Source organism: Hylobates moloch, unplaced genomic scaffold (genome assembly GCF_009828535.3).
Source record: "Hylobates moloch isolate HMO894 unplaced genomic scaffold, HMol_V3 SCAFFOLD_11, whole genome shotgun sequence".
NCBI classification, from domain to species: Eukaryota; Metazoa; Chordata; class Mammalia; order Primates; family Hylobatidae; genus Hylobates; species Hylobates moloch.
In genome coordinates this window covers 4,521,828-4,546,450 of record NW_026652286.1, presented here as the reverse complement: position 1 = coordinate 4,546,450, position 24,623 = coordinate 4,521,828, and the positions used below count along the sequence as shown (strand labels likewise).

At 38.1% G+C, this 24,623-nt stretch overlaps 1 protein-coding gene across 2 annotated transcripts in view; it reads left to right on the top strand.

The window, feature by feature from the left end:
- HSD17B12 (hydroxysteroid 17-beta dehydrogenase 12) overlaps nt 1-24,623 on the top strand; it is a 168,823-nt gene that overhangs the window by 49,970 nt on the left and 94,230 nt on the right. For both annotated transcript variants that reach the window (XM_032166223.2, XM_058446266.1), the window contains exons 2-3: nt 16,972-17,018; nt 20,104-20,179. In XM_032166223.2, the coding sequence (XP_032022114.1) occupies nt 16,972-17,018; nt 20,104-20,179 (123 nt within the window). The remainder of the gene's footprint in view (nt 1-16,971; nt 17,019-20,103; nt 20,180-24,623) is intronic.

The window sequence follows — 24,623 nt, the reverse complement described above, 5'->3', positions numbered from 1 at the left end:
ACCTCTATCTAGTTTCAAGGCATTTCTATCACCCCAAAAGAAAACACCATATTCACTAAGCACTTTCTCTCTATCCTCCCTTCCACAGTCCCTGGCAACCACTAATCTGCTTTCTTTCTCTATGGACTTACCTATTTATTCTGGACATTTCATGTAAATAGAATACAGTGATGACCTTTTGTGTCTGGCTTCTTTCATTTAGCATGATATTCACATATAAGGTTCATCCACCTTGTAGCATGTATCAGTACTTAATCCCTTTCTGTGGCTGAATAATATTCCATTATATGGATATACTACGTTTTGTTTATTCAGCCATCATTTGTTGGACATTTGAGTTGTTTCTACCTTTTGGCTATTGGCAGTGGTGCTGTTAGGAACATTCATATACAAGTTTCTCTTTGAATACAGGTTTTCAGTTTTGGGGGCTATATACCTAGGAGTGGAATTGCCACGTCTTATGGTAATTCTGTTGATCTTTTTGAGGAACTCCCAACCTGTTTCCCTCAGTGGCTGCACCATTTTACATTTCTACTAGCAATGTACAAGAGCTTTAATTTCCCCACATCCTCACCAACACTTAATTTACATTTTAAAAATTACAGTCAACCTAGTGTGTCACTGTAGTTTTGATTTTCATTTCCCTAATAATGTTGAGCTTTTTTCTTATGCCTGTTGGCCATTTATATATCCTCTTTGGATAAATGTCTATTCAAGTCCTTTGCCCAACTTTAAAATTGGATCATGATTTTGTTGCTGAGTTGTACAAATTCTTTATATATTCTAGGTACTAAACCTTTATTGTATAGATGATTTGCAAATGTTTTCTCTCATTCTATGTGTGGGTTGTTGTATTAGTCTGTTTTCACACTGCTGTAAAGAACTACCTGAGACTGGGTCATTTATGAAGAAAAGAGGTTTAATTGACTCACAGTTCTGCATGGCTGGGGAGGCCTTGGGAAACTTATAATCATGGTGGAAGGCAAAGGGGAAGCAAGGCATGTCTTACATGGCAGCAGGAGAGAGAGATTGAGGGGGGAACTGCCACATGCTTTTAAACCATCAGACCTCCTGATAACTCACTCACTGTCATGAGAACATCATGAGGGAACTGCCCCCACGATCCAGTCACCTCCTACCAGGACCCTCCCCTGACATATGGGGATTACAACTGGAGATGAGCTTGAGTGGGGACACAGAGCCAAACCATATCAGTTGTCTCTTCATTTTCTTGATAATATCTTTTGATGTACAAAAAAATTTTAGTTTTGACGAAGTCTGTTTTACTTACTTTTTCTTTTGTTGCTGTAGTTTCATAGCCAACCTTAGTTAGCTTTTTCTCTGCCTTCTGTGTCCCCTCTACTTTCTAACTCCTTGGCTAATTGCTAACATTTATTGAGAATTTCTTATGTGCCAGGTCTCATGCTAAATACACTACATACATTGTTCCATTTAATTTGCAAGGAGTCCAGTATGGTAGGTGCTATTATTAACAGTTAATTGAATCTTTTTTTTTTTTTTTTAAGACTGAGTCTCACTCTGTTGCCCAGCCTAGAGTGCAGTGGTGTGATCTCGGCTCACTGCAAGCTCCACCTCTCAGGTTCACGCCATTCTCCTGCCTCAGCCTCCCGAGTAGCTGGGACTACAGGTGCCCACCACCATGCCCGGCTAATTTTTTTGTATTTTTAGTAGAGGTGGGGTTTCACGGTGTTAGCCAGGATGGTCTCGATCTCCTGACCTAGTGATCCGCCCGCCTCGGCCTCCCAAAGTGCTGGGATTACAGGCGTGAGCCACCGCTCCCGGCCTAATTGAATCTTTACAATGACTCTATCAGACAGATAATATTGTATTCACTTTACAAATAAAGAAACCAAGACAATAGTGGTTAACTATTGCTAGAAGTTGACTAGCCAGAGTTTAAACAGAGGTGGCAGAGTTGGGATTTGAATCTAGGCTTGAACCTTTCTGGTTTGATTTTAGTGTCCATGTTCTTCACCACTTCTCATATTGTTTTTGCACTAAAATAGCAAAAGCCTTTCCATTGTGGTGTCTTACCAGGCCCTGTGATTCAAAAGTAGTAACTGCTTTGTTCCCAGTCAGAATTCCTATTCTCATGAGGCTCCTTCCATGTTACTCCCACATTTTGGGTATTCCCAAAGGAAGCCACAAAGTAGCGTGAATCAGATCACACTGAGGCATAAAGATTGATAGCCTTTTAATTCTTATACATGGGTTTGCCTTTTTAAAGAGGATGTGGCATTAACCAAAATGAATCATTATTTGGAAGGGTTTTTAGTTAACCAAATAAAGTGAAAAAATCAGGCAGAAGGCATTTTTGGGTTATGGTGCCACCGGAAGGAATCACAGGGCCTTGCCTGGAAGTTGGCCCAGGGGAGTAACTGCCTTAAGCAAATCGTGCTTTTCACAGTTTTTTTGTTTTTTGTTTTTCTGTTCTGGACCTATAGATGCTTTGAATTTTTGTTGTTGTTGTTGTTTGGGTTTGCCAGTTTTTTAAGTGGCAAGTAGGATGGTCTCCAGTGTCCAGGTGGGTTAAAAGAAGGGGAGTAAAGAGTCGAAGAGGGGGCTGCTCAGTGGGGAACCTCAAAGGACGGAGTGGGAAAAAGGGGACTCTATTGGGACAGGACATTTGTAAACTGGGCATTTTCTTTCTATAGTAATCTGTTCTTGAAGAAAGATGTGTGCTTCCTCATACCATGGGGTTGTGGAAAATGCCCACAACATCTGGGTGTATGCATGAACTAATATTTTTCTGTAAAATTATTTTATAATATGATTAGGAGAACAAGTTAGAGTGGTCTTATATTGCATCACTTTCACTGTTTGCCTTTAATAAAAATGGAGGAAGTTGCTGCTGTTTTATTAACTTGCACCCTGCATGCTTCTCTTCTTTGTTCTTTGTTAAATATGAGCTGGCGTGTGTTAAGACTACGTTAGCATTTGCTCTCAGGGACTTCTGTGGTTTCTAAATTCAGCACTGCTAAGCCCCTACACTGTTTGCCTGAATCAATTGAGACTGCTATTTTTAGCAACAAAAGGGAATTGAAATAGCAATTTTCTTTCCATGTAATAGATTCCCAAGAGGAATACTGATGCAAGCTCTCTATCATTTTCTATTCCTACCACCCTCCTCCCAAAGCCCTCAGAGGAAAGGCAGCTGTCATGGTTTGCGGCAGTATTAATCTTTAATCAATCGAGTGTTTTCTGCATTCAGGTGTTCGGGGGGAAAAAAGGGTCACAAGAAGGAACCTGTTTGGAATAACTAAGCTCTTAGGCATGGACTTTACAGTCAGAATTTTGTGGGTAGTGGCAGGGAATAGACAGAAGAGCTAAAAATAGTGAGTTTGCTTCCAGTGTTGCTCTAGTCTATTTTTGATGTTTGATTTTGATAAGGTTGATTGGGTTCTTACTAAAAATATCTGTTCCTAGCAAGTTGAGGACAAAAAGAGTAGAATATTTTTAACCTACACAAACGAAAGTATTTTTGTTGACTGTATAAAATCTGGAAGTGGAGCCCTGGTCAGTTGCCAGTATTTTATATAATCTGTAGCAAGCTAGATACTTCTGGATGCCAAGTTGGGCTATTCTTTATAGTTGTCAGTTTCCATCTTCTCAAAGGCTTGTAAATTTGGATTCTGGTGTTATATTTGTATATGAAGACATAAGCCTTTTTAGAAGATCTTCCTTTTTCCCCTTTCCTTCTTTTCTTCCTCTACCTCATAGTGCTACCCATGACCACCATCTGTACTGTCCCAACCCACAGGGTTCTGGGTGATACCATATAGCTTTTTTCTGTGTATCATTAAAAGCTACCCTAACTTACCACGTATTTCATAGCAAAGTGGAATCAGAGGACACCAGTGTTAAATGAAGAAGTAAATCTTAGAGACAAGAATAGTGAACTGTCAGGCCAGGCGTGGTGGCTCACACCTGCAATCCCAGCACTTTGGGAGGCCAAGGGTGGGCGGATCACGAGGTCAGGAGATCGAGACCATCCTGGCTAACACGGTGAAACCCCATCTCTACTAAAAATACAAAAAATTAGCCAGGTGTGGTGGCAGGCGCCTGTAGTCCTAGCTACTGGGGAGGCTGAGGCAGGAGGATGGCGTGAACCCAGGAGGCAGAGCTTGCAGTGAGTGGAGATTGTCTGGGCGACAGAGTGAGACTCTGTCTCAAAAAAAAAAAAAAAAAGAATAGTGAGCTGTCACTACTTTGGTAATTTACCATGTTTTAGTAAAACATGTTTTAGCATGTTTCACTGGCACATTATGAGTGAAGTAGTTCTCTCTAGCACTGAAAATCACCACTTCTCTTTTTTTTTTCTTCGACTTTTAAGTTCAGGGGTCCATGTGCAGGATGTGCAGGTTTGTTACATAGGTAAACGTGGGCCATGGTGGTTTGCTGCACAGGTCATCTCATTACCTGGGTATTACGCCCAGAGTCCGTTAGCTGTTCTTCCTGATACTCTCCCTCCCCCAACCCCCACCCCCTCCAACAGGCCCCAGCGTGTGTTGTTCCCCGAAAATCATCACTTTTCAAGGACAGCCTCAGAATTCTTTGAAAGTGCAAATTTACAGGTTTATCATAAAGTTAAACTTCTCTCTGTTAAATTTCTTGAAAATCTCACTTTTAGATGATTGTTGACGTGGAGAGGAGGCTGAAGAGTGTAGGGGTTGTGTAATTATTTCTAAATAAGGTGTGGAAAAAGCAGTGGGTAGGGTCATAAAAGGTTAGTTTTCCTTTTATAATCTCTCTTCATTCATTCACTCATCCATTCATATAGTAAAACCTCATTAATCACCTGCTTTTTGCCAGGCTCTGTGCTAGCAGTTAGACTGTGATGACCCAGACAGACCCTGCTCTTACAGAATCCTGTGTGATGAATGTCATGACGATATTGTCCAAAGGACAGCCAGGATGGCTAGATAGTAGGAAAGAGAGTTTTATGGGCAATATCAGTTTGCAAAACAGAGAGTCTCCAGCATGAACCGAAAGCACTCTCTCCAAAGCAAAAAGAAAAAAACTAGAGGTTTTATAAAAAGAAGAAATGTTACCTATTGCTCTTTGAGAAAGTTCACTGGCTTTGGGTAAGGGTTTGGGGAGCTGGCAAGTCCTGATTGGTGAGCAACTGCTGTGGACAAAATTAGTTCCAGAGTTGCAGCAAGCATAGATAAAACTGGTGTCAGGTTACAATGAGCAGGTTCAGCAGTCGGGCTTGCAGAGAATTACATTCTTGGAGCAATGTGTTGTACCCTAAGGGCTTTTCCCCCTGGCTTCTTGTCTCTGTTTCAGTAGGGTGTGACAAGAATGACCCAACTGGCATGATCAGCTTTCACAAAGCGGGAGTAGGAGTACTATGGGGCAGAGAATTCTGTATGAGGTTCTAAGTTAGTCTACAGGTCAAGGAAGGCTTAATGGGAGAAGAGACGGTTTAACTGAAAAACCTCAGGGATGGGAGGGAAACATAGCTAGAAGTGTGTCTTACTTCATTTGTGCTGCTATAATAAAATACATAAAGAGCAGAAATGTATTTTCTCACAGTTTTGTGTGCCAGGAAGTCCAAGATCAAGGTTCTGGTAGGTTCAGTTGTCTGGAAAGGGATACTGTGTGCTTCCAGGATGGCACCCTGTTGCTGCATCCTTTGAATGCTGTGTCTTCACAGAGCAGAAGGCAGAAAGGCAAGTTGGCTGAAGGAACACTTCATGAAGATTCTTTTATAAGGGCCTTAATTCCACTCATGAGGGAGGAGACCTCATGGCCTAATCACCTCTTAGTGTCTCCACTTCTTACTACTGTCACATTGGCCATTAAGTTTCAACACCTGACTCTTGGAAGGGACACATTAAAACCATAGCAGAGTGTACGTTGGAGGTGTAGGGAACATTTGCAAAGAGAAAGCATGTTACCCTGGAGGAACTGTAAAAATTTCAGCACAACTGGGGCATGCTTGAGTAGAAGGAGGAAAGTGGTAGGAGTAAGGTCAGCTCATGGAAGACCTTGTAAAGAATGAGGGGAGTGAGAAGCCAGTAACAGGTTTTAGGCAGGGAAGTGAAGTTCAGATTTGCACTTTGGAGTGATTGTTTTGGCTACAATGCAGAGAATGAATTGGAGAGGAGTAAGAACGGGACCAGGCGAATGCGTTAGAAGGCTGTTAACAGTAGTTCTTGTGGGAGATGAATGATGGTAGCTCTAGGTGGTAGCAATGGGAAGAAGTGAATGAATTTGTGTTTCAGTTTTTATATAGTTGGCAAAAGGGAAATGTAACTTCTTGGCAGAGAAAAAATGGTGTTTGAGAAAGATAATTTTTAATTGTGTATAGCATGAATTGAGTGAGGAGGGATGAAAGATTCCTCGTACAAGTCCTTGTGTTTGGGATGATAGCATAGATTGGGGTAGTAGTTGTGAGAATTACCTGGATGATATCAGTGACATACCTTGAGCAAATATTCTTATAATGATGTGAATATTATTTTGTTTTCATAATTTATTTTATTGACCGTTTATGCTTACTTTTCTGGGCCTATCATAGTTACTTTAATAAGACAGACGTTTATTTTTCACCCACTTTAAAGACTAGAGCTTTTGTATATGTTTGATTCCTTATGATAAACAGTAAAAGAAGAAATGATTGGGATTTTAAAATGGCGTGGTAATTCAGTGGTGTTATCAGGGACCTTGATTCCTATGATACTGTTCCATTATCTTAGACCATGGCTTCAACCCTAAGATGACTTCATGGTTCAAGAGACTACTGCAGCTACAGCCATCACTTTAGAATTGGCTAGATGAAGGGCAAAAGGGGCCTGTCCCTGCCAAGTCAGCTTCCATTAAGCAGCCTTTTTCAAAGTCCTTCATAACCTTGCTTCATGTTGTTCCCTGAAATTAATCATATAGCCACTGCTAGCTGGTAGGGAGGTTGGAATATAAGTCTTTATTCCAGGCCACAATATGCTGGGTTAAAAATCAGTATTCTCCTACAAAGGAAGAAGGGAAGAATGGGTATTAAGGAAGGCAACCAGCAGGCTCTGGCCCAGATGTACATTTAACACACAAAGGATGGCATCCCCAGGGTAGTTTTTGCACATTGTATCTTATCATTTCAGTGTTGCTGTGAATGCTTAGTTTTTTCATTTTAAGAAAACACAAAAAACAAGCAGTATTTCTGATTTGGATGACTTGGAAGCTGGTCTTTGTTTTATTTGGTTTTCATTGAAAATTGGTATTATAAGGGTGGGAGTGTTTAGATCAGTGTTTCCCAAAGATCAACCAAGAGATGATCTTAGGTACCACATTGATTAATATTTTTAGATTTTGACATTCATATGTTTTTTATACTAATAGTCTATGTTAACTGAAACTGATGGTCCTTTATAAGAAGTAATTAAACTAATTAAGTAATCAAGTTTTCTATTAAATTTTATTTAAGAAAAAATTTCAGTTTTAAGAAAACTTAAGTGACCTTGAGAAACACTGATTTAAGCAATACTACCCTAATTTTGGGAAATTGGAGTAGATGAGTTTTCTGGCTCAGTTTACACCATTTTTCTATTCATAGCAGCAAAGGACTTTAAAAAGAAATGCAGTACATGCACATGGTTAAAAAGTGCAAAGAGTTAAAATAATGATAAAAAGTAACCTCTTTCTCATCTTTCCCTAATCCCCCAGAAGCAACTATCAATAGACTTGATTTGAGATGTTATACTTTGGTTTACCTTTCTAAAATTTATGATGAAGAATTGACTCCCCAGACAATATAGTTTAATTTTAAAATAGTGAAAATCACACTATTATTTTATAAAAATAAAAAATTATTGAACTTAACTGAGGGATTTTCTTTTTCTTTTCTTTTTTTTTTTTTTTTTTTTTTTTTTTTGAGACGGAGTCTCGCTCTGTCGCCCAGGCCGGAGTGCAGTGGTGTGACCTCGGCTCACTGCAACCTCCGCCTCCTGGGTTCACGCCATCCTCCTGCCTCAGCCTCCCAAGCAGCTGGGACTACAGGCGCCTGCCACCACGCCTGGCTAATTTTTTGTATTTTTAGTAGAGACAGGGTTTCACCATGTTAGCCAGGATGGTCTTGATCTCCTGACCTCGTGATCCGCCTGCCTTGGCCTCCCAAAGTGCTGAGATTACAGGCGTGAGCCACCGCACCCGGCAACTGAGGGATTTTCTATCCAACTACAACTGCTATCTCTGCTACTACTGTTGGAAGACATATAGCTTTAAGGCAAAGGAAATATCTTTTTTTTTTTTTTTTAATTGAGACAGGATCTCATTCTGTCACCCAGGTTGGAGTACAGTGCTGCAATCATAACTCACTTCATCCTCAACTTCCTGGGCTCAGAGGATCCTCCTGCCTCAGCTTCCCGAGTAGCTGGGAGTATAGGTGTGTGCTACCACATTGGCTAATTTTCTTGAGTTTTTTTTTTTGTAGGAATGGAGTCTCGCTATGTTGCCCAGGCTGGTCTTGAACTCCTGGGCTCAAGCATTCTTCCCACCTCAGCCTCCCAAACTATTGGGATGAGCCACTGTGCCCCATGAAAATACCTTTAAAACCAAAAGCAGGACAACCCTTATTCCCACTGTCTTAAATAAACAAATTTGAATTTTTTCCATGTTTGTTGAGTGAGACTTTTTCTTTCATAGTTGACTTAAACTTGGGTATGTTTGTATGTTATTGCAAATATAATACATTACCCATCATGTAACTTGTAGATCTAAAGGCTTTGTCATTTCCTTTGCTGGGGAAATGATACTTGGTCTCCCATTGCCTGACCACTGTATATAACACTAATTATTGTAGAACTACAGTGGTGCTATAGAGATGGCTAAGAGAGGCCCTGGATTTCCAGTCTTTTGTTGTTGTTGTTGTTGTTTTGTGCCCATAAATAATTTTTGCACTTCTCTGTTTTCTCAGAAAAAATATTTACTTGTGAGGTAATATTTGACTTACATGTGACTGGGCAGTGTTGGATTTGGTTTTGAGAAGTATGAGAAATTGGAAAAATGATATTTTTACCAGAAATATCAGAGGTTAAATTTTTAATATTTGTACAATGTGAAGTCATATTGTTTCTGCTTATATTTAAAGTCCTAACCATGAAATGGGTAATTTATAGAATATCTAATATCGAATGTGGACCATTGTATTCTCAATAGTCATACACATAATAGTTTCTGAAGACTGTTAGTTTCACTTAAATTTGACAGTTGCTAGGAGATAGGAAAAAATGTTCTTGCTGGGCATACATCTTTCTAAGTGTGTTTAGTATCATTCTCAACTAAAGTTAGTGTACTTTGGTATAATATGCTTAAGAGGAACCTTGGGTGCTTCTAGTTTTAAAATGACGAAGTAGCATTTTGGCTTTTCATCTCTTGGAAATGTTCTCTAAAGGTTAGAAGAATAAGAAATGGAAAGCTCCATTCTGATGCAACTAGGGAACTTCTTTCATCCCTCATCCCCAGTCACAGCTATTGAAGGCGGTGGAGTGGTAACTGACTTCCAGAGCAGACACCTGAGTCCTCATAGTGGGGCCACCATTGGGAAACGAGCAAGTTTTGTCCCTTGGATCCCAGAACAGCACAGGAATTGAAAGTATCAGGTACCTCAAAAGACAGGGGTGGGGCAGATGTGCTTGAGACTCAGGGAAATTAAGCAGCAGAAGCCCTGACTGAGAACAGAGGATGAGTAAAACACCTGCAAACTAATAACTGCCCAGCAGCCAGAAGACTGGAAATTAGGGAATGCTTTTTAAGAGACACTGAAAGGCCCCAGAGAAGAGACAGATACTGACTTTTGTGGATTCTCCAACGAAAAAGCTGATTGGCCCATTGATTGCGTTGTATTGAGGCCCACGGTGTAATCACCTCACCTATGAACTCTAATCGATATTTTAATGCAGCCAAGATGAGAGTGACCAAAACAATCAAGAAGGAACTTAGAGGAACAAAATATAAAGAGTAGAAGAAAATGTAAATGTGTAAACAAACTATAATTAATATCCTCAGAGATTAGATAATGGATCTATAATAAGAACAAGATGCTGTTAAAAGCAAGGAAGAGAGTGAGAGTGTGCAAAAGGGCAGTTGGAATATGGAAGATTCTTCAAAGTAGAAAAATTGACAACCTACATTTAAAAAGTACATAGATGGTTTGGAAGATAAAGTTGAAGAAATTTACAGGAAAGTAGAGCAAAAAGAAAAGTAAGATTAATAGAGAAACTATTAAGTCCAAATTCTGATTTATAGGGATTCTAGGAAGAGAAAAATGTGAGGCAGATATTATCAAACAATTAACATAAGAAACTTTTCAGAACTGAAGATCATGAATTTTAAGACCCACCAATGCCTAGCACCAGTGAGTGGAAAAACACCCACTCATTTGGGTACATTTTCATGATGGAATCCTACAGACTAAGTAATAATTCTAAAAGCCCCAGTGACAAAAAAAAGCAGGTTACATAGAAATGGTGGGAAGTAAGAATGGTGAAACATTTTAAAATGATACTTGTGTTAGAAGACAACGGGGAGTTGTCTAAAATATTTTTGTTAAAAATGATTTCCTGCTTAGAATTCTATATCCAGTTAAGCTATTATATGTGTGGTTAGAAAATAGGCTTTTTACAAAAAGATAAGCACAATTTAAAAATGTTGTCTTTTAAACTGTTACGTAAGGAGACATGATGACTAAATGTGGTATGATATCCTGGATGGGATCCTAGATCAGAAAAAGGACATTCAGTAACAAGTAAGGAAATCTGAATAAGATACGGATTTTCATTAATTGTATCAATATTGGTTCACGTGTATGTGAGGTGTATTCAGGAATGTTCTCAGGAATAACACCTGTGAGGAAGCAAAAGAAGCAGAATGGAGCAGAGGAAGTCAAACTGTGATGCAGGTGTAGCAAAGGTTGTAGCTGATACCACTGGCCCTGAACGTAGGATGGCTCTAGAGAGATGCCTAAGTGAGGTAAGGGAGCCCAGCCTTTGTCCCTGAGTGTGGCCTCGCCATTAGACATGTACTGCCCAGGGGAGCAAAGCAGCCCCACTTTGGCTGAGAGCAGTTACTGGGAGAGACTCAGTCCTGAACTGGCAGCAGGTAACACTCCTGGCAAGAAGGGATTGATTGAGTACCTCTCTGCTGGAAGGGAGGATCTGGCTGGTGCACTAACAGTATCCATTACAAACTCCAACAACTGGAGAATCGGGAAAAGGAAGACAATATACATGAGGTAGATTTCAGAATCTCTAGACCTGGCATATTCTGGCCCTTCTAAGACTGTTTTTAGTTTTATGGTATGCTGGTTTTTAGGTCAGCCCAGAGTTGGCAATTTTAAACACGGATACACACATGCAACAGTTATCTGTATTCTTTTGAAAGAGATTCCAGTCAAATATTTAGATGCACAGTACTGAGTGACTTTTACGTAGTTTCATTCTTCAGCATATTCTCGTTAAGAGATTTCTGAGCCCTTAATCGGAGAAATCTGATGATACTGCCATCAATTCATTGCTGTAATCATATATATAGTCATATGTCACTTAATGGTGGGGATACATTCTGAGAAATGTGTTGCTAGACAATTTTGTTGTTGTGCAAACATCAACAGAGTGTACTTCTACAAATCTGGATGGTTTAGCCTACTGTTCTTACCTAGGTTATATGGTATGGCCTAAAGCTCCTAGGCTACAAACCTATATATAACAGCATGTTACTATAGTAAATACTATAGGCAGTTGTAACACGGTGGTATTTGTGTATCTAAATATATCCAAACGTAGAAAAAGTACAGTAAAAATATGGTACAAAGATTAAAAAGGGCCAAGGATGGTGTCTCATGCCTATAATCCCAGCCTTTGGAAGGCCGAGGTGGGAGCATTGCTTGAGGCCATGAGTTTAACAAAGCAAGACCTGGTCTCTACAGGAAAAAAAAAAAAAAAAAGTTGGTCAGGTATGGTAGCATGTGCCTGTAGCTACACGGAGGGCTAAGGCAAGAGGATCACTTGAGCCCAAGAGTGAGAGGCTGTAGTGAGCTATGATCACACCATTGCACTCCAGCCTGGGTGGCAGAGCAAGGCCCTGACTCTTAAACAAAAGATTAAAAATGGCACATCTGTCTAGGATGCTTACTGTGAATGGAACTTGCAGGACTGGAGTTTCTCTGGGTAAGTGAGTGAGTGAGTGGTGAGTGAATGTGAAGGCCTAGGATATTACTGTAGACTTTATAAACACCGAATGCTTGGGCTATACTGAATTTATTTTAAAATTTTTTCTTTAATAATTAGCTTACTGTAACCCCTTGCTTATCTTTTGGACTTTTGTAATAACACTTGGCTTAAAAAAAGAAACATTGTATACTGTACAAAAATATCTTCTTTATATCCTTATTCCATTTTTAATTTTTGAAATTTTATTTTTTACTTTTTAAGCTTTTTTTGTTAAAAACAAAGATATAAAACATACACACTGGCCTGGGCCTACATCAGGTCAGGATCCTCAATATCAGTGTCTTTTACCTCCACATCTTGTCCCATTGGAAGGTCTTCAGACACAATCACACACCTAGAGCTGCCATCTCCTATGATAACAGTGCCTTCTTCTGGAGTGTCTCCTGAAGGACCTGCCTGAGGGTGTTTTACAGTTAACTTTTTTTCTATAAAGCAGAAGGAGTATACTCTAATGTGAAAAAGTATAGTATTATAGTAAATACATAACCCAGTAGCATAGTTGTTTATTATCATTATCAAGCGTTATATATTATATATAATTGTATGTGTTCTACTTTTCTATTATTGGCATAGTTGCAGGTTTGTTACACCAGCATGACCACAAACACATGATTAATGCATTACGTTATGACGTTATGACAGCTCCAGTATCACTAGGTGATAGGAATTTTTCAGCTGCATTGTAATCTTAGGGGGCCAGAGCTGTATATGTGGTCCTTTGCTGACCGAAACATTGTTATGGAGGTGCTGACTGTATGTGGTTTGCTTGCTCCACAGTTGTAGGCTTAATGCAGAATAATCTAGTTACCAACAAGATTTGTAAATAGGTCAGTGGCTAATGGGTGTTAGCGTAGGAAAGTGTAAGATACTGTACTTGTAAATAAAGACTTTTGAGAAACCAGGTTGTCAGGAAAACAGTCCAAGTCTTGCGTGTTTTGCAATTTTTTAGACCAAGTAAGTGCCGATCATCATTCAAACGCTCAGCAAATGTCTACTGAACACCTACCTTGTGCACGTTGCCTAGCAAGAAGCCTAGAATCTTACAGAGACATGTAGATGTAAGGAAATACAATTCAAAATAGAGTGGTAAAGTGCCATCAACATAAAGATGTATCAAGTGTTGTGGGAGTTTAGAAAGAGGAAGTTTTCTTCCGCGTAAAGTGATCTGGAACAGTGAAGTTGGTGGATCTTCAATCAGGCTTTGATGAAAGAGGGTAGGAGGTGAGGTTCTGTGTTGGGAAAAGGGCTTGTGGGACACCTGCATAAACTGGCCATAAAAATATGGGACAATAAGTTGTGGAAAGCCACAAGAGGCCTCTGAGGAGGAAAGCCTCCTAATCGCCATCATGTTCCCATACTCAGAGCAAGACCTGCTCTCTTATCTGTAAACACTGTGTTCAAGGAGAAAGACACTCCTTTGAAGCACTGGAATGTGGACAGATATGCAGGCTCCTAGTTAAGCCCGCTCCCGCCAGCTACTCTCTGATAAGTTAAAGATATGCTGTTTGAGCACAAAGGAGATTCACTTAAACCGCCACTGCTATAGATTATGTGTATGACGCACTGCCTCCCTTTCACCGTTTCGCCCTGAACGTCTGCTTCTTAGAGCTAAGTGATTGTACTCAATAAAAAGTGTGGAGACCAGAGCTCTGAGCCTTTTGCAGCCTCCATTTTGCAACTGGCCCTCTGGCCTCCACTCTTTATGCGCTCTTAACCTGTCTCTTCTCATTCCTTCGTCACCACCAGACTTTGGGTACTCTATGGGTGGTGTTGAGGCTGGTCCCCAACAGTTCTGGGATCTTGGAGAGGGAGAAAAGTTTATCACAGAGAAAAGGAAGAGGAGAAAATTGGAAACAATTAGAATACGTTTATCCATCACTTATGAAACATTAGTGAATCAATAACAAGAATACAATATAAAATTTGGATTCCTGTGCCTCTAAAAACAGTCGGGAGATGAAAAGTTACAGAAAATTATGTTCATTGCTACACTATTCGCAATCATGGAATCAGTCCAGGTGCCCATCAATGGTAGATTGGATAAAGAAAATGTGGTACATATACACCATGGAATACTAAACAGCCATAAAAAAGAATAAAATCATGTCCTTTGCAACAACATAGATGAAACTAGAGGCCATAATCTTAAGCAAGTTAACACAGGAACAGAAGACCAAATACTGCATGTTCTTACTTCTAAGTGGGAACTAAACATTGAGCACATGTGGAAATAAATATGGGAACAGTAGACACTGTGGTCTACTAGAGGGTGGAGGGAAAGGGGGTGAGTTGAAAAACTACCTATTGGGTACTATCCTCACTACCTGTGTGGTAGGATATATACCCAAAACCTCAGCATCAAGCAATATTCCCATGTAACAAACCTGCACATGTACCCTCTATATCTAAAATAAAAGTTGAAATTAAAAAAAAAAAAAGAAAAACGAAAGTTACGAATTGATCATGAGGTTGGAGGAGATTTCCTAAGATGCTCAGTTTTCTGTAGTTAGGTTCTCCCACAAACATTTAAATCTGTTAGTTACTAATGTTTCCTATAAACAGGACAATAATGACAAAAACACATGGGTTACCTTTGGAAGAGCCAGAGTACCAATTTATTTTGAAAACTGATCAATAAAGGCCAAAAAAATTCAAACGCTTATCTTATGTTCTTATGCAATCTATATATCATGGTAACTAACTAATGAGGAATAATTTGTCTCTGGAAATATTCCAGCTAATAGATGAAGATGAATGATTGAACTCTAATACCACCATTTTGCAACCCCTAATGAAATAATGGATCTCGGTGGTGACCAGCCAGTGACTGCTAATATAACAAAACAAAAGATAACCAGACATATGCTTCCTGATGTAAAAATGCATTATCCCTTATGAAGTACTCCTACTAAAAAAATCAAACCTGAATTTGATCAATATCTATATCTAACCACCATGGGACAGAGGAACATGTTAAATGATATCAAGGACAGGCTGAGAAAGCACAAACCTATGACCTAATATCTTAAACCAATAAATTGAGAGGGTGAAGGGAAGAAAGGAGAGAGGGGTTATAGACATGGTTCATTGACATATTAACAAATTTTATTGTGGAACTTTTTGAATCCTGATTGGAACAATTGTTAAAAGTTTTTTGAAACATTTGGCAGAATTTATAGTGATTACATATTGGATGTCAAGGAATTGTTATTTATAATTTTAGGAATGAGATAATGGTACTGTGGCTATTTTTAATAGCAGAAACATACTGTAATAGTTATGAATGAAGTGACATAATGTTTTTACTTCAAAATAATCCAGGGTGAGAGGAAGCAGGAGGGGATATTAGATGAAGCAAGGTTAAGCTCAAGTTGTTGATTGGTGAAGCTGGGCTATGGGTACCTAGGGGTTTGTTATACTGTTCTCTGGATATTTCAACTTTTTTTTTCTTTTTTTTTTTAAAATTCTGGAAAGGTATCAGCTAAGCAAGAACATGATGAAAGTCTGTAAGATTATGAGAGATACAGTTAGGGAGACTATGAATGTGTTTACCATATTTCTGAACAGTAAAATTAGGGACCATCTTGTATAATTTGAAAGAAGTGGACAAATACAAGAAAATCCTACTTTACACCATAACTTGTTTTTTAAAGTCTGTAAATGTTTTGGAAAAACTCGTATTTATAGAATTTGGGGAGGCATCCCTTTTTGAAGCAGACATCTGTGCTTTGAACTTGTAACATGATTCTAGTATTCCAGAGATAAGATACCATGGTATAGCCTGCCCTATATAATTTTCAATGTTTCTGCTACATAAAGTTTTTGAGGTTGTAAGGTAAATATGGCTTCTCACAGAATAATTAAATCATTTTCTATTTACTTTTACTACCCTTTGTTTTAAAAAGTAGCTTATGAAGATATATACAGTAAGTATGTACTTAATTGTACAGCTCAGTGAATCTACACACACACAGTAGTAACTGCCACCCTGAAAAGATACAGAATATTTCCTGTATCCTGGAAGATTCCTGTATCGCCCTTCCCCGTTATCTACTCCACTCTCCAGAGATAACCAGTATTCTGACTTCTGTCACCATAGATTAGTTTTACCTTTTCTTAAACTTAACATTTTTATGTCAGGCTTTTGTAATGTCTTAGAGATTCATTCATGTTTTGCATATATCAGTAGTTCTTTTTTTATTTTCTTTTTTTATTGCTGTTTAGTATTGCTTCTTTTGTTTTCTTTTTTATTGCTGTTTAGTATTCCATTGTTTGTCTATATCTCAATTTACTTATTCTTCTGTTGATTAATATTTAGTTGTATTTACCTACTATGCATCAACTAAGCTACCGTGAACATTCTTTGGGGTAGACATTAATGCATTTCTGTCTCTTGAGAATTGGTGGGTTAAGGTAGGCATATTTTTAGTTCTGAACATATTGGCAAGTAGTATTTTCCAAAATAATTGTACCAATTTACAGTGCCGCCAGCAATGTGAGAGAGTCTAGTTGCTCCACATTCTTTTTAACACTTGGTTTTGAAGTCTTTTTAAAATTTTAGCTATTGCGGTGTGTATTCAGCCTTAGATTTGAACCACTGGTATTGTTCTGTCTTTTACATCAAAGTATCACACTGGTCCTCTTGTATGTAATTGGTGGGTCCTAACTATGACCAATTCCTCATTGTAATTCTTAGACTAAACTATTGCTTTTTTCCCTTTCCCAGTTGTCACAGGTAGTACTGATGGAATTGGAAAATCATATGCAGAAGAGGTAGGTGATTTTCAAGATCTTTCCTTTTAATATAAAAAATAAGAATAAATATGGGATAATTTCTTATAGTAGTTTTGATTTTTGAAGTAAAAAACACAAATATAATGTTGCGTGGTACAATAGATGCTTTTTGTTTCTACCTTGTTGGAAATACCATATTTGCTTAAACAGACACAATTTTTTGAAACAAATTTCATGTAAAATAAGTATAAAACTTTCTGGTTATACTGGGTAGTTGGAACTGGGACCAATTTAGTGTAATTTTATTTTATATCATGTAAGTGTGTACAGTCTTCAGATTTGAAAGTCAATTATTTTGAACTAGTTTCCAAAAATGAAAATATAATAGGTGGTTACATTTCTAGGCTAGTCCATGACATCATTTTCACAAGAAGGACTGTGATTAACAGAAAGGTATTGATAGACACAGGCAAAGGGTTCAGATTCTCTGCAATGAAATTAAAGAACAGGAGAGCATCATAGTTGGAAGACCGCCGGACAAAGCAGGAGCCGGGGCAGTATTCTTTAGGCAAGTTTCCCTGCCTTCTGGTCCCTGAGAAGGCACCTACAGCCTATGATGAAGTGATCTGGAACAGTGGGGTGATTCTGATAAAGATCCCAGCAGATTCACTGGATCTTCCATTTATCATTCTCAAAAGGTCTTTTTGTTAATTTTAATTTTTCCAGCTTTTTATTTGGAAGAATATCAAAACTACAGAAAAGTTGCAAGAATATAACAAACACCTGTATACTCTTCACCTGGATTCACTAATTGTTAATATTTGGCACATTTAATTTACTTTATTATTATTATTAATTATTTCGCTGGACCATTTGTAAGTTAGTTAGAGACATAACAGTTCACCCCTAAATATTTTAGGATGAATCGTCTAAGAACTAAAACATTCACCCTTACGACCCCAATACATTGGTCACAATAGGAAATTTAACGTGACACAATACTGTTGCATAACACACAGCCCTTATGCAGGTTTCCGGTTGCCCCAACACATCCTTTTAAGCTCTTTTTTTTATTGTTGTTGTTCCAAGATCCAGGTAAGGATTACGCATTGCATTTGGTGTCATGTCTCTTAGTCTCCATTAATCTAAAAGTGTAAGTTAGCCTTATTTTTCTTTCGTAAGAATGCCATGTTTGAAAAATCCAGTTTAGTTGTTTTGCAGACAAACTTGGATTTGTCTCATTGTTTTCTCATTAGATTCAGGAAAATCATTTTTTCATAGGGAAAGCTACACAGGTTTATCCTTCTGAGTTCACTTATTAGGAGGCACAAGAAGTCTCATTTGTCCCATTATTGATTATAAATGTAATTAATAAGGAATATGTGGAATGACATTTTGAGGCTGTATAAATATATTATTTCCCAAGAATCTTTTATCCAGTGGTGTTAGGATTCATTGATAGTTTTTGCCTAGATTGGTTATTACCATGGTGGTTAAAAAATGGTGATTTTTGGCCAGGTGCAGTGGCTCACACCTTTAATCCCAGCACTTTGGGAGGCCGAGGTGGGTGGATCACCTGAGGTCAGGAGTTCCAGACCAGCCTGGCCAACATGGTGAAACCCTATCTCTACTAAAAATACAAAAATTAGCTGGATGTGGTGGTGGGTGCTTGTAATCCCAGCTACTCAGGAGGCTGAGGCAGGAGAATCGCTTGAACCCAGGAGGTGGAGGTTGCAGTGAGCCGAGATCACACCGTAGCACTCCAGCCTGGGTGACAAAGCGAGACCCCGTCTCAAAAAAAAAAAAGTGATTTGTTTCTAATGCTATATCTCCTACATTTATTAAGATGGTGTTTTTCTATAAAAGCTTTTCCTTATCCCTCTTGCCCTATTAATTTTTTAAAAGAAAGTATCAGTATGGGCTAATGGTTTTTTTAGTGGTATTATAGCAGATTAATTTTGCAAATCATCACCAACCTTTTTATTTTTATAAAAAATGTTCTTCCATAGCTTCATTTGCAATATCACTCACTACTTAATGAACCTGACTTTAGGATTTAAGACTGGAGTATTAGTTTGCTAAATCACTTTTAGTTCATAGCACCTAATTTATTGCTCATTTATAGTCTGTCTAGAATATTTCACTAAATAGTTTTGTGCAGATTAGTGCTTTTTTTCCTCTACTACTATATTTATGTGTCCTGGGATAGTAAGCACATTTGTGTAAATCTTTTTCATTATATACAACACTTACACATGCTGGGTATGTACATAGAAGGTGTTCCTCAGGAAATTCTTTATTAATTTATTCAATTAACTTCTTTAGTTTGCCATGGTCCATAAAGTATAATGCTCAACTTAAAATTTAAAAAATCATTATGTTTTTAGGAATTTTTAACATTTTAATAGTAGTTTCCTTTGCCAGTCCTCTGATGTTTGTTTTATATATCCATTCTGCAGCAAAAACTTTTTTTTTTTTTTTTTTTGAGATGGAGTCTCGCTCTGTTGCCCAGGCTGGAGTGTAGTGGTGGGTGCAATCACAGCTCACTGCAGTCTAGACTTCCAGGGCTCAGGTGATCCTCCCACCTCAGCCTCCTGAGTAGCTGGAACTACAGGCATGTGCCACCACACCCAGATAATTTAAAAAAAAAATTTTTTTTTTTTTAATTTTTTATAGAGATGGGATTTTACTATGTTGCCCAGGATGGTTTTGGACTCCTGGGCTTAAGCAATTCTCCCGCTTCAGCCTCCTGAAATGCTAGGATTACAGGCATGAACCACTGTGCTTGGCACAAAAACTTTTTTAAAGCTAATTTTTAAATTATAGAAGTAGTAGACACTTAACGGTTTAAAAAACCCAAATAGTATAGATGATATAAAATGAAAAAGTAAAAGTCTCCCTCCTTCTAAAACGCTTTCACATTTAAGTACTAGCTTGACTTAGAAAGATAATTTTTTGGAGATTTTTTTTGGTAAAATCTCTATTTTGGATTGTGTCTTCATTACCCTTGGGTTTATATTTTGAACTATCATCTGGACAGATTTTCTTAAAATGGGGGTTATAGCTCATTAATGTTTTTCAGTGACATGCACAGGTGTGATTCAAATCTCCTTTACTGTTTCAGTTAGCAAAGCGTGGAATGAAGGTTGTCCTTATCAGCAGATCACAGGATAAACTTGACCAGCTTTCCAGTGAAATAAGTAAGTTCTCACATCAAACAAAAGGAATACATAGCTAATTAATGTTTTCAAGCAGTTATCCGGTACTGACATAGTTATTTCTAGTTCAGGAAACTTCTTTTTCAAGGAGAGATATCATGAAAGAGCATGAAAAAGCAAAGGATGCTTTAAAAATGGATCATCAATTTTAGGCTGGGCGCAGGGGCTCATGCCTGTAATCCCAGCACTTTGGGAGGCTGGGGCGGGTGGATTACCTGAGGTCAGGAGTTTGAACTGGCCTGACCAACATGGTGAAACCCCATCTCTACTAAAAATTTTAAAAAAATTAGCTGGGTGTGGTGGCGGGCACCTGTAATCCCAGCTACTCGGGAGGCTGAGGCAGGAGAATCTCTTGAACCTGGGTGGTGGAAGTTGCAGTGAGCCAAGATAGTGCCACTGCACTCCAGCCTGGGTGACAGAGCAAGACTCCATCTCAGAAAACAAACAAACAAAAAAAGTTTTTTAAAAATTGTTTTAGGGTGATTGTAATTTGCTTAAAATGCCTTTTACTAATTTATTTTGGTCTTGTCAGTAGTCAAATTATCTGATTATTTTATCGTATTCTGCTGAAACATCTAAATTTGTTTGCTGTGACTTCATTTCAGTATTCCTGAATGCTTTTTACTCTTTTTATCTCAGTGTTCCTAAATGTATAACACATATGTTTTAGGAAAAATAGAAAAGATAGCAATACCCATGTGACAGGGAAAATCTTTTGAACTTTCTTCTTAGGCAATTATGCTTAAGACCTGAATTACAATATGGCAAAGACTCTTAACTAACTTCTACTTAATCAACCAGATGGATAAACCAATGCTGTTTATTTGTTTGGTAAAACATACTAACTGATGTCCCCAGTTTGCTGACCATTTGTGGCCAGGAAGCTTCTTTGTGTAATGCTTATATACTTTTATCCTCACAGATCAAATTGTTTACTTATTAAGAGTCAATTGTGTTTGTTTCCAAACTTATGTTGGGTATATTTTTTATTAAATATTCTGTAAAATGATGAACTTTAGTGTAAAAGCTAGAGTTAGTTCTATAAAAACTAAGTTGAATGCTCTAAAAAAAATGAGTAAAATTACTTCTTTGAAAAATTGGCCGTCAAATTAGTGTTGAACAAAGACAAATGTAAAATACTGGAAGAACTTATAAAAAAGAAATCTGCTCTCCTGATTGTTTCTTATGTATTGAAGTTTGTGCTGTACTTTACTAGAACTGAAATTGTAATCATAAATGATAGAATATGGGTGTGATGCATGCAAGAAAGACTAGAATTCAAGTCCGCAGATCCAATCTCAAAGACAAGGTCTTGGCCCTACACAGAGGATTGGTGAATGAATTACATTTATACATGGTTTAAGTGAAAATAAAATGATTACCATGTGTATTTATCTCCATGAGCCCTTGTTTTAACTAACTTCTCAGCTAACAGATTGTCCAAATTCTTTCAATGAGAATTGATGACAGAGGATTTCTTCTACATTTTGTTACTAACATTACCACCTACTGCTAACATTTATATGGTGCTTTATTATTTATTCATTCTCTCACATGTATTGTCTCCTTTGATTCTCTAACATACTTATGAGGTATATTTTGTTACTATTTCTTTCCAGACCATAGCTGGCCCTATTGGACAGATAGCTTCACTTCATCTTTAGATAAAAAACAGAGTGTATTAGTCTGTTTTTCATGCTGCTGATAAAGACATACCTGAGACTGGGTAATTTGTAAAGAAAAACAGGTTTAATAGATACACATGACTGAGGAGGCCTCACAATCATGGCGGAAGGTGAAAGGCACGTCTTACGTGGTGGCAGGCAAGAGAGAGAATGAGAACCAAGCAAAAGGGGTTTCCCCTACAAAATCATCGGATCTCATGAGACTTATTCACCACCATGAGAACAATATGGGGGGAACCGCCCCCATGGTTCAATTATCTCTTAACAGATCCCTCCCATAACATGTGGGAATTATGGGAGACACAATTAAAGATGAGGTTTGGATGGGGACACACCAAACCATTCACAGCGCCTTATTGGAGATTCCCAGTATTAAATATGTTAACATTTTTTTTTTTTAATTATTTTAACCTTGCTGAGAGTACAGATCTTTACAAAGCTGAGCATGTGGTATATAGATATACAATATATCTTTGGCATTTGAAGCTTTTAACATTCAAGATTTCAGCTATGTAAATGCAATGCCAGAGGGCCAAGATATACAGTATTTTACAGTTTTGCTGAGGTCTGAATCTGAATTAAGCCATGACACTCATGAGCCTGAGGTAGTTACTGAGATAGTAGGTGAATTTAACATACTGCCTGGATCTTAGCACTGTTTCATTCTTGGCTTCTTGTAGTCTTGTACATAATAACTCTTAAAGTGATTTAAAAAATGTTGTGTTTGTGAGTGTGTCCAGAAATTGCCTCTCAATGAATGCATCTCCTAGTTGCTAGAAATAAAGGTTCATAGGCAGAAAGTAGATGCTTTTGACTAAATGGAATGTTGCATTTTGAAATGCTATGATATGAATGAATCTACCATCTACTCGATACAGAAACAAGAAAAGTTACCTCAACACTTTCAGCAAGTACTGCAGCCTGTACAAAAATTGCTCAGTGACTCAGAAGATATGCTTTAATGATATTTGAGAATTTGCTTAACTCATGATATGAGGTGGCACGTGACTGTTGGCAGAAATGTGATTCTGGAGAAAGACAGGATTCTGCTCAAACATTTTCACGAAGGAACAGATGGTAAAGACACTGAATTGACCTTTATTAAAAGGCATGGGTTTTTATCCTTGTTAAAATTTTTGAAAAATGTTTTTCTGGGCATAATATGAATTTAATAGGAGAGGTGATATCAGCAGACTATGTCTTCTGTTCTAAGCTGAAAAAATACACAGAGGAGATTTATAAGTTAAGACAGATTTTTAACTGAGATGTAAATCACCTCTTTGGGAGGATAATGTTTGCATGAACATATTTATTCTAGGAGAAAGAAGGACCAGTATTTAATATTGTCAAAGACAGACTAACTCTGCATTTCTTTGGTTATACCTTTAACACATCTTTATTGAATGCCTGTGTACCAGGTACTGTGCTAGGCAGTGAAGATACCATGGTGAACAAGGTGGCATGCAGTCCCTGTTCTCAAAGAACTTAAGTGCAGGAGACAGTAAAAACAAATAGGTAAAAAACAAACAAACCAAACCAAAAAATCACACACAAAAAACAGACAAATAAATAATTGCAGCCTATATTGAATGCCACAAAGGAAACAAAGGGCTAGAGAGATAACAACAGAGAAGTTCTTACTTTGTTGCAACATGGTGAGTTTTGTGATTGGCAAGGTGATAAAAGGGCCAGAATAATGGCCTCTTGCCCATATAACAGCACTCCAGTAATGAAACTGGAGCCTCACTGAAAGACCTATCCTCTGGGCCCATTTGGGGGCATAATGGGATTGTGTACGTGCAAGTTGCATAGGATACATGCACTAATGTTTCTATTTTCTTAAGCCTTGTTATGCAAGGGAATTTATGGCCTCCCAGTCTCATTAAACTGTAGCCTATTATGGAGTGCAAGTTCCAAGTTTCAGTCAGCCAACCAAGTCAACCAACTATATGAGCTAAACATTAAATCCTAAATCTCTGGTAAGTGAATCATAAAAATATTTGGCCCAATCTGGTATTATATTGTTTTCTGTTGTGAGTGTCAGTGAGGGATATTTGAGTTAGGTCTTGAGGAGAAGAGGAATTTTTTTGCTAGGAAATTGCCCTTACTGTTATGGTGGGGTTATTAGAGGATCTTCAAGCCAGAGAACACCAATCTTGGTAGACACAGGCAGAACAGACTAGTACTATTTCCATTGGAAAGGGAGGTTCAGAGTAGCTTGGGAGTCCAAGATTCTCAGTTTCAGTTGAGTCTGACCAAATATCCCCATCCCAAATCTCAGGGTCACACTTTTTCTCATTCAGTGCTTTCAAATGAGACTAGGTGTCTGTGGAATTCAACTTAAGTTGTAATTCTGCAACTGGCACATTTAAATCTGATGTTAGCAAGGTGAACTCCACGGCTATAAAACATAAAACTTTTTACTGGGGCTACCATGGAAGTTCTCTGGTTCTCTCATGGTAAATGTGAGCTGACAGTTTAGTGACCTGAACTTGCTGTTTTTATTCTATAAGTGCTCCAGTATATTCAGAAGAAGCCACATCTTAGCACATCTTTATACTCATCATTTCTGCCAAACTCAAATGTAGCCACCATTTGGTCCCTCAAGGCACTTCTCCAATGGGTACTTCATTACAATTAACAGCCAGGGTTAATTTGATGGACTGTCATACCACTTATTGCATAATGGATTGCTAGTGTCCCATTTCCCATTGGGAAGGGGCTTAACACTATGTCTAAGC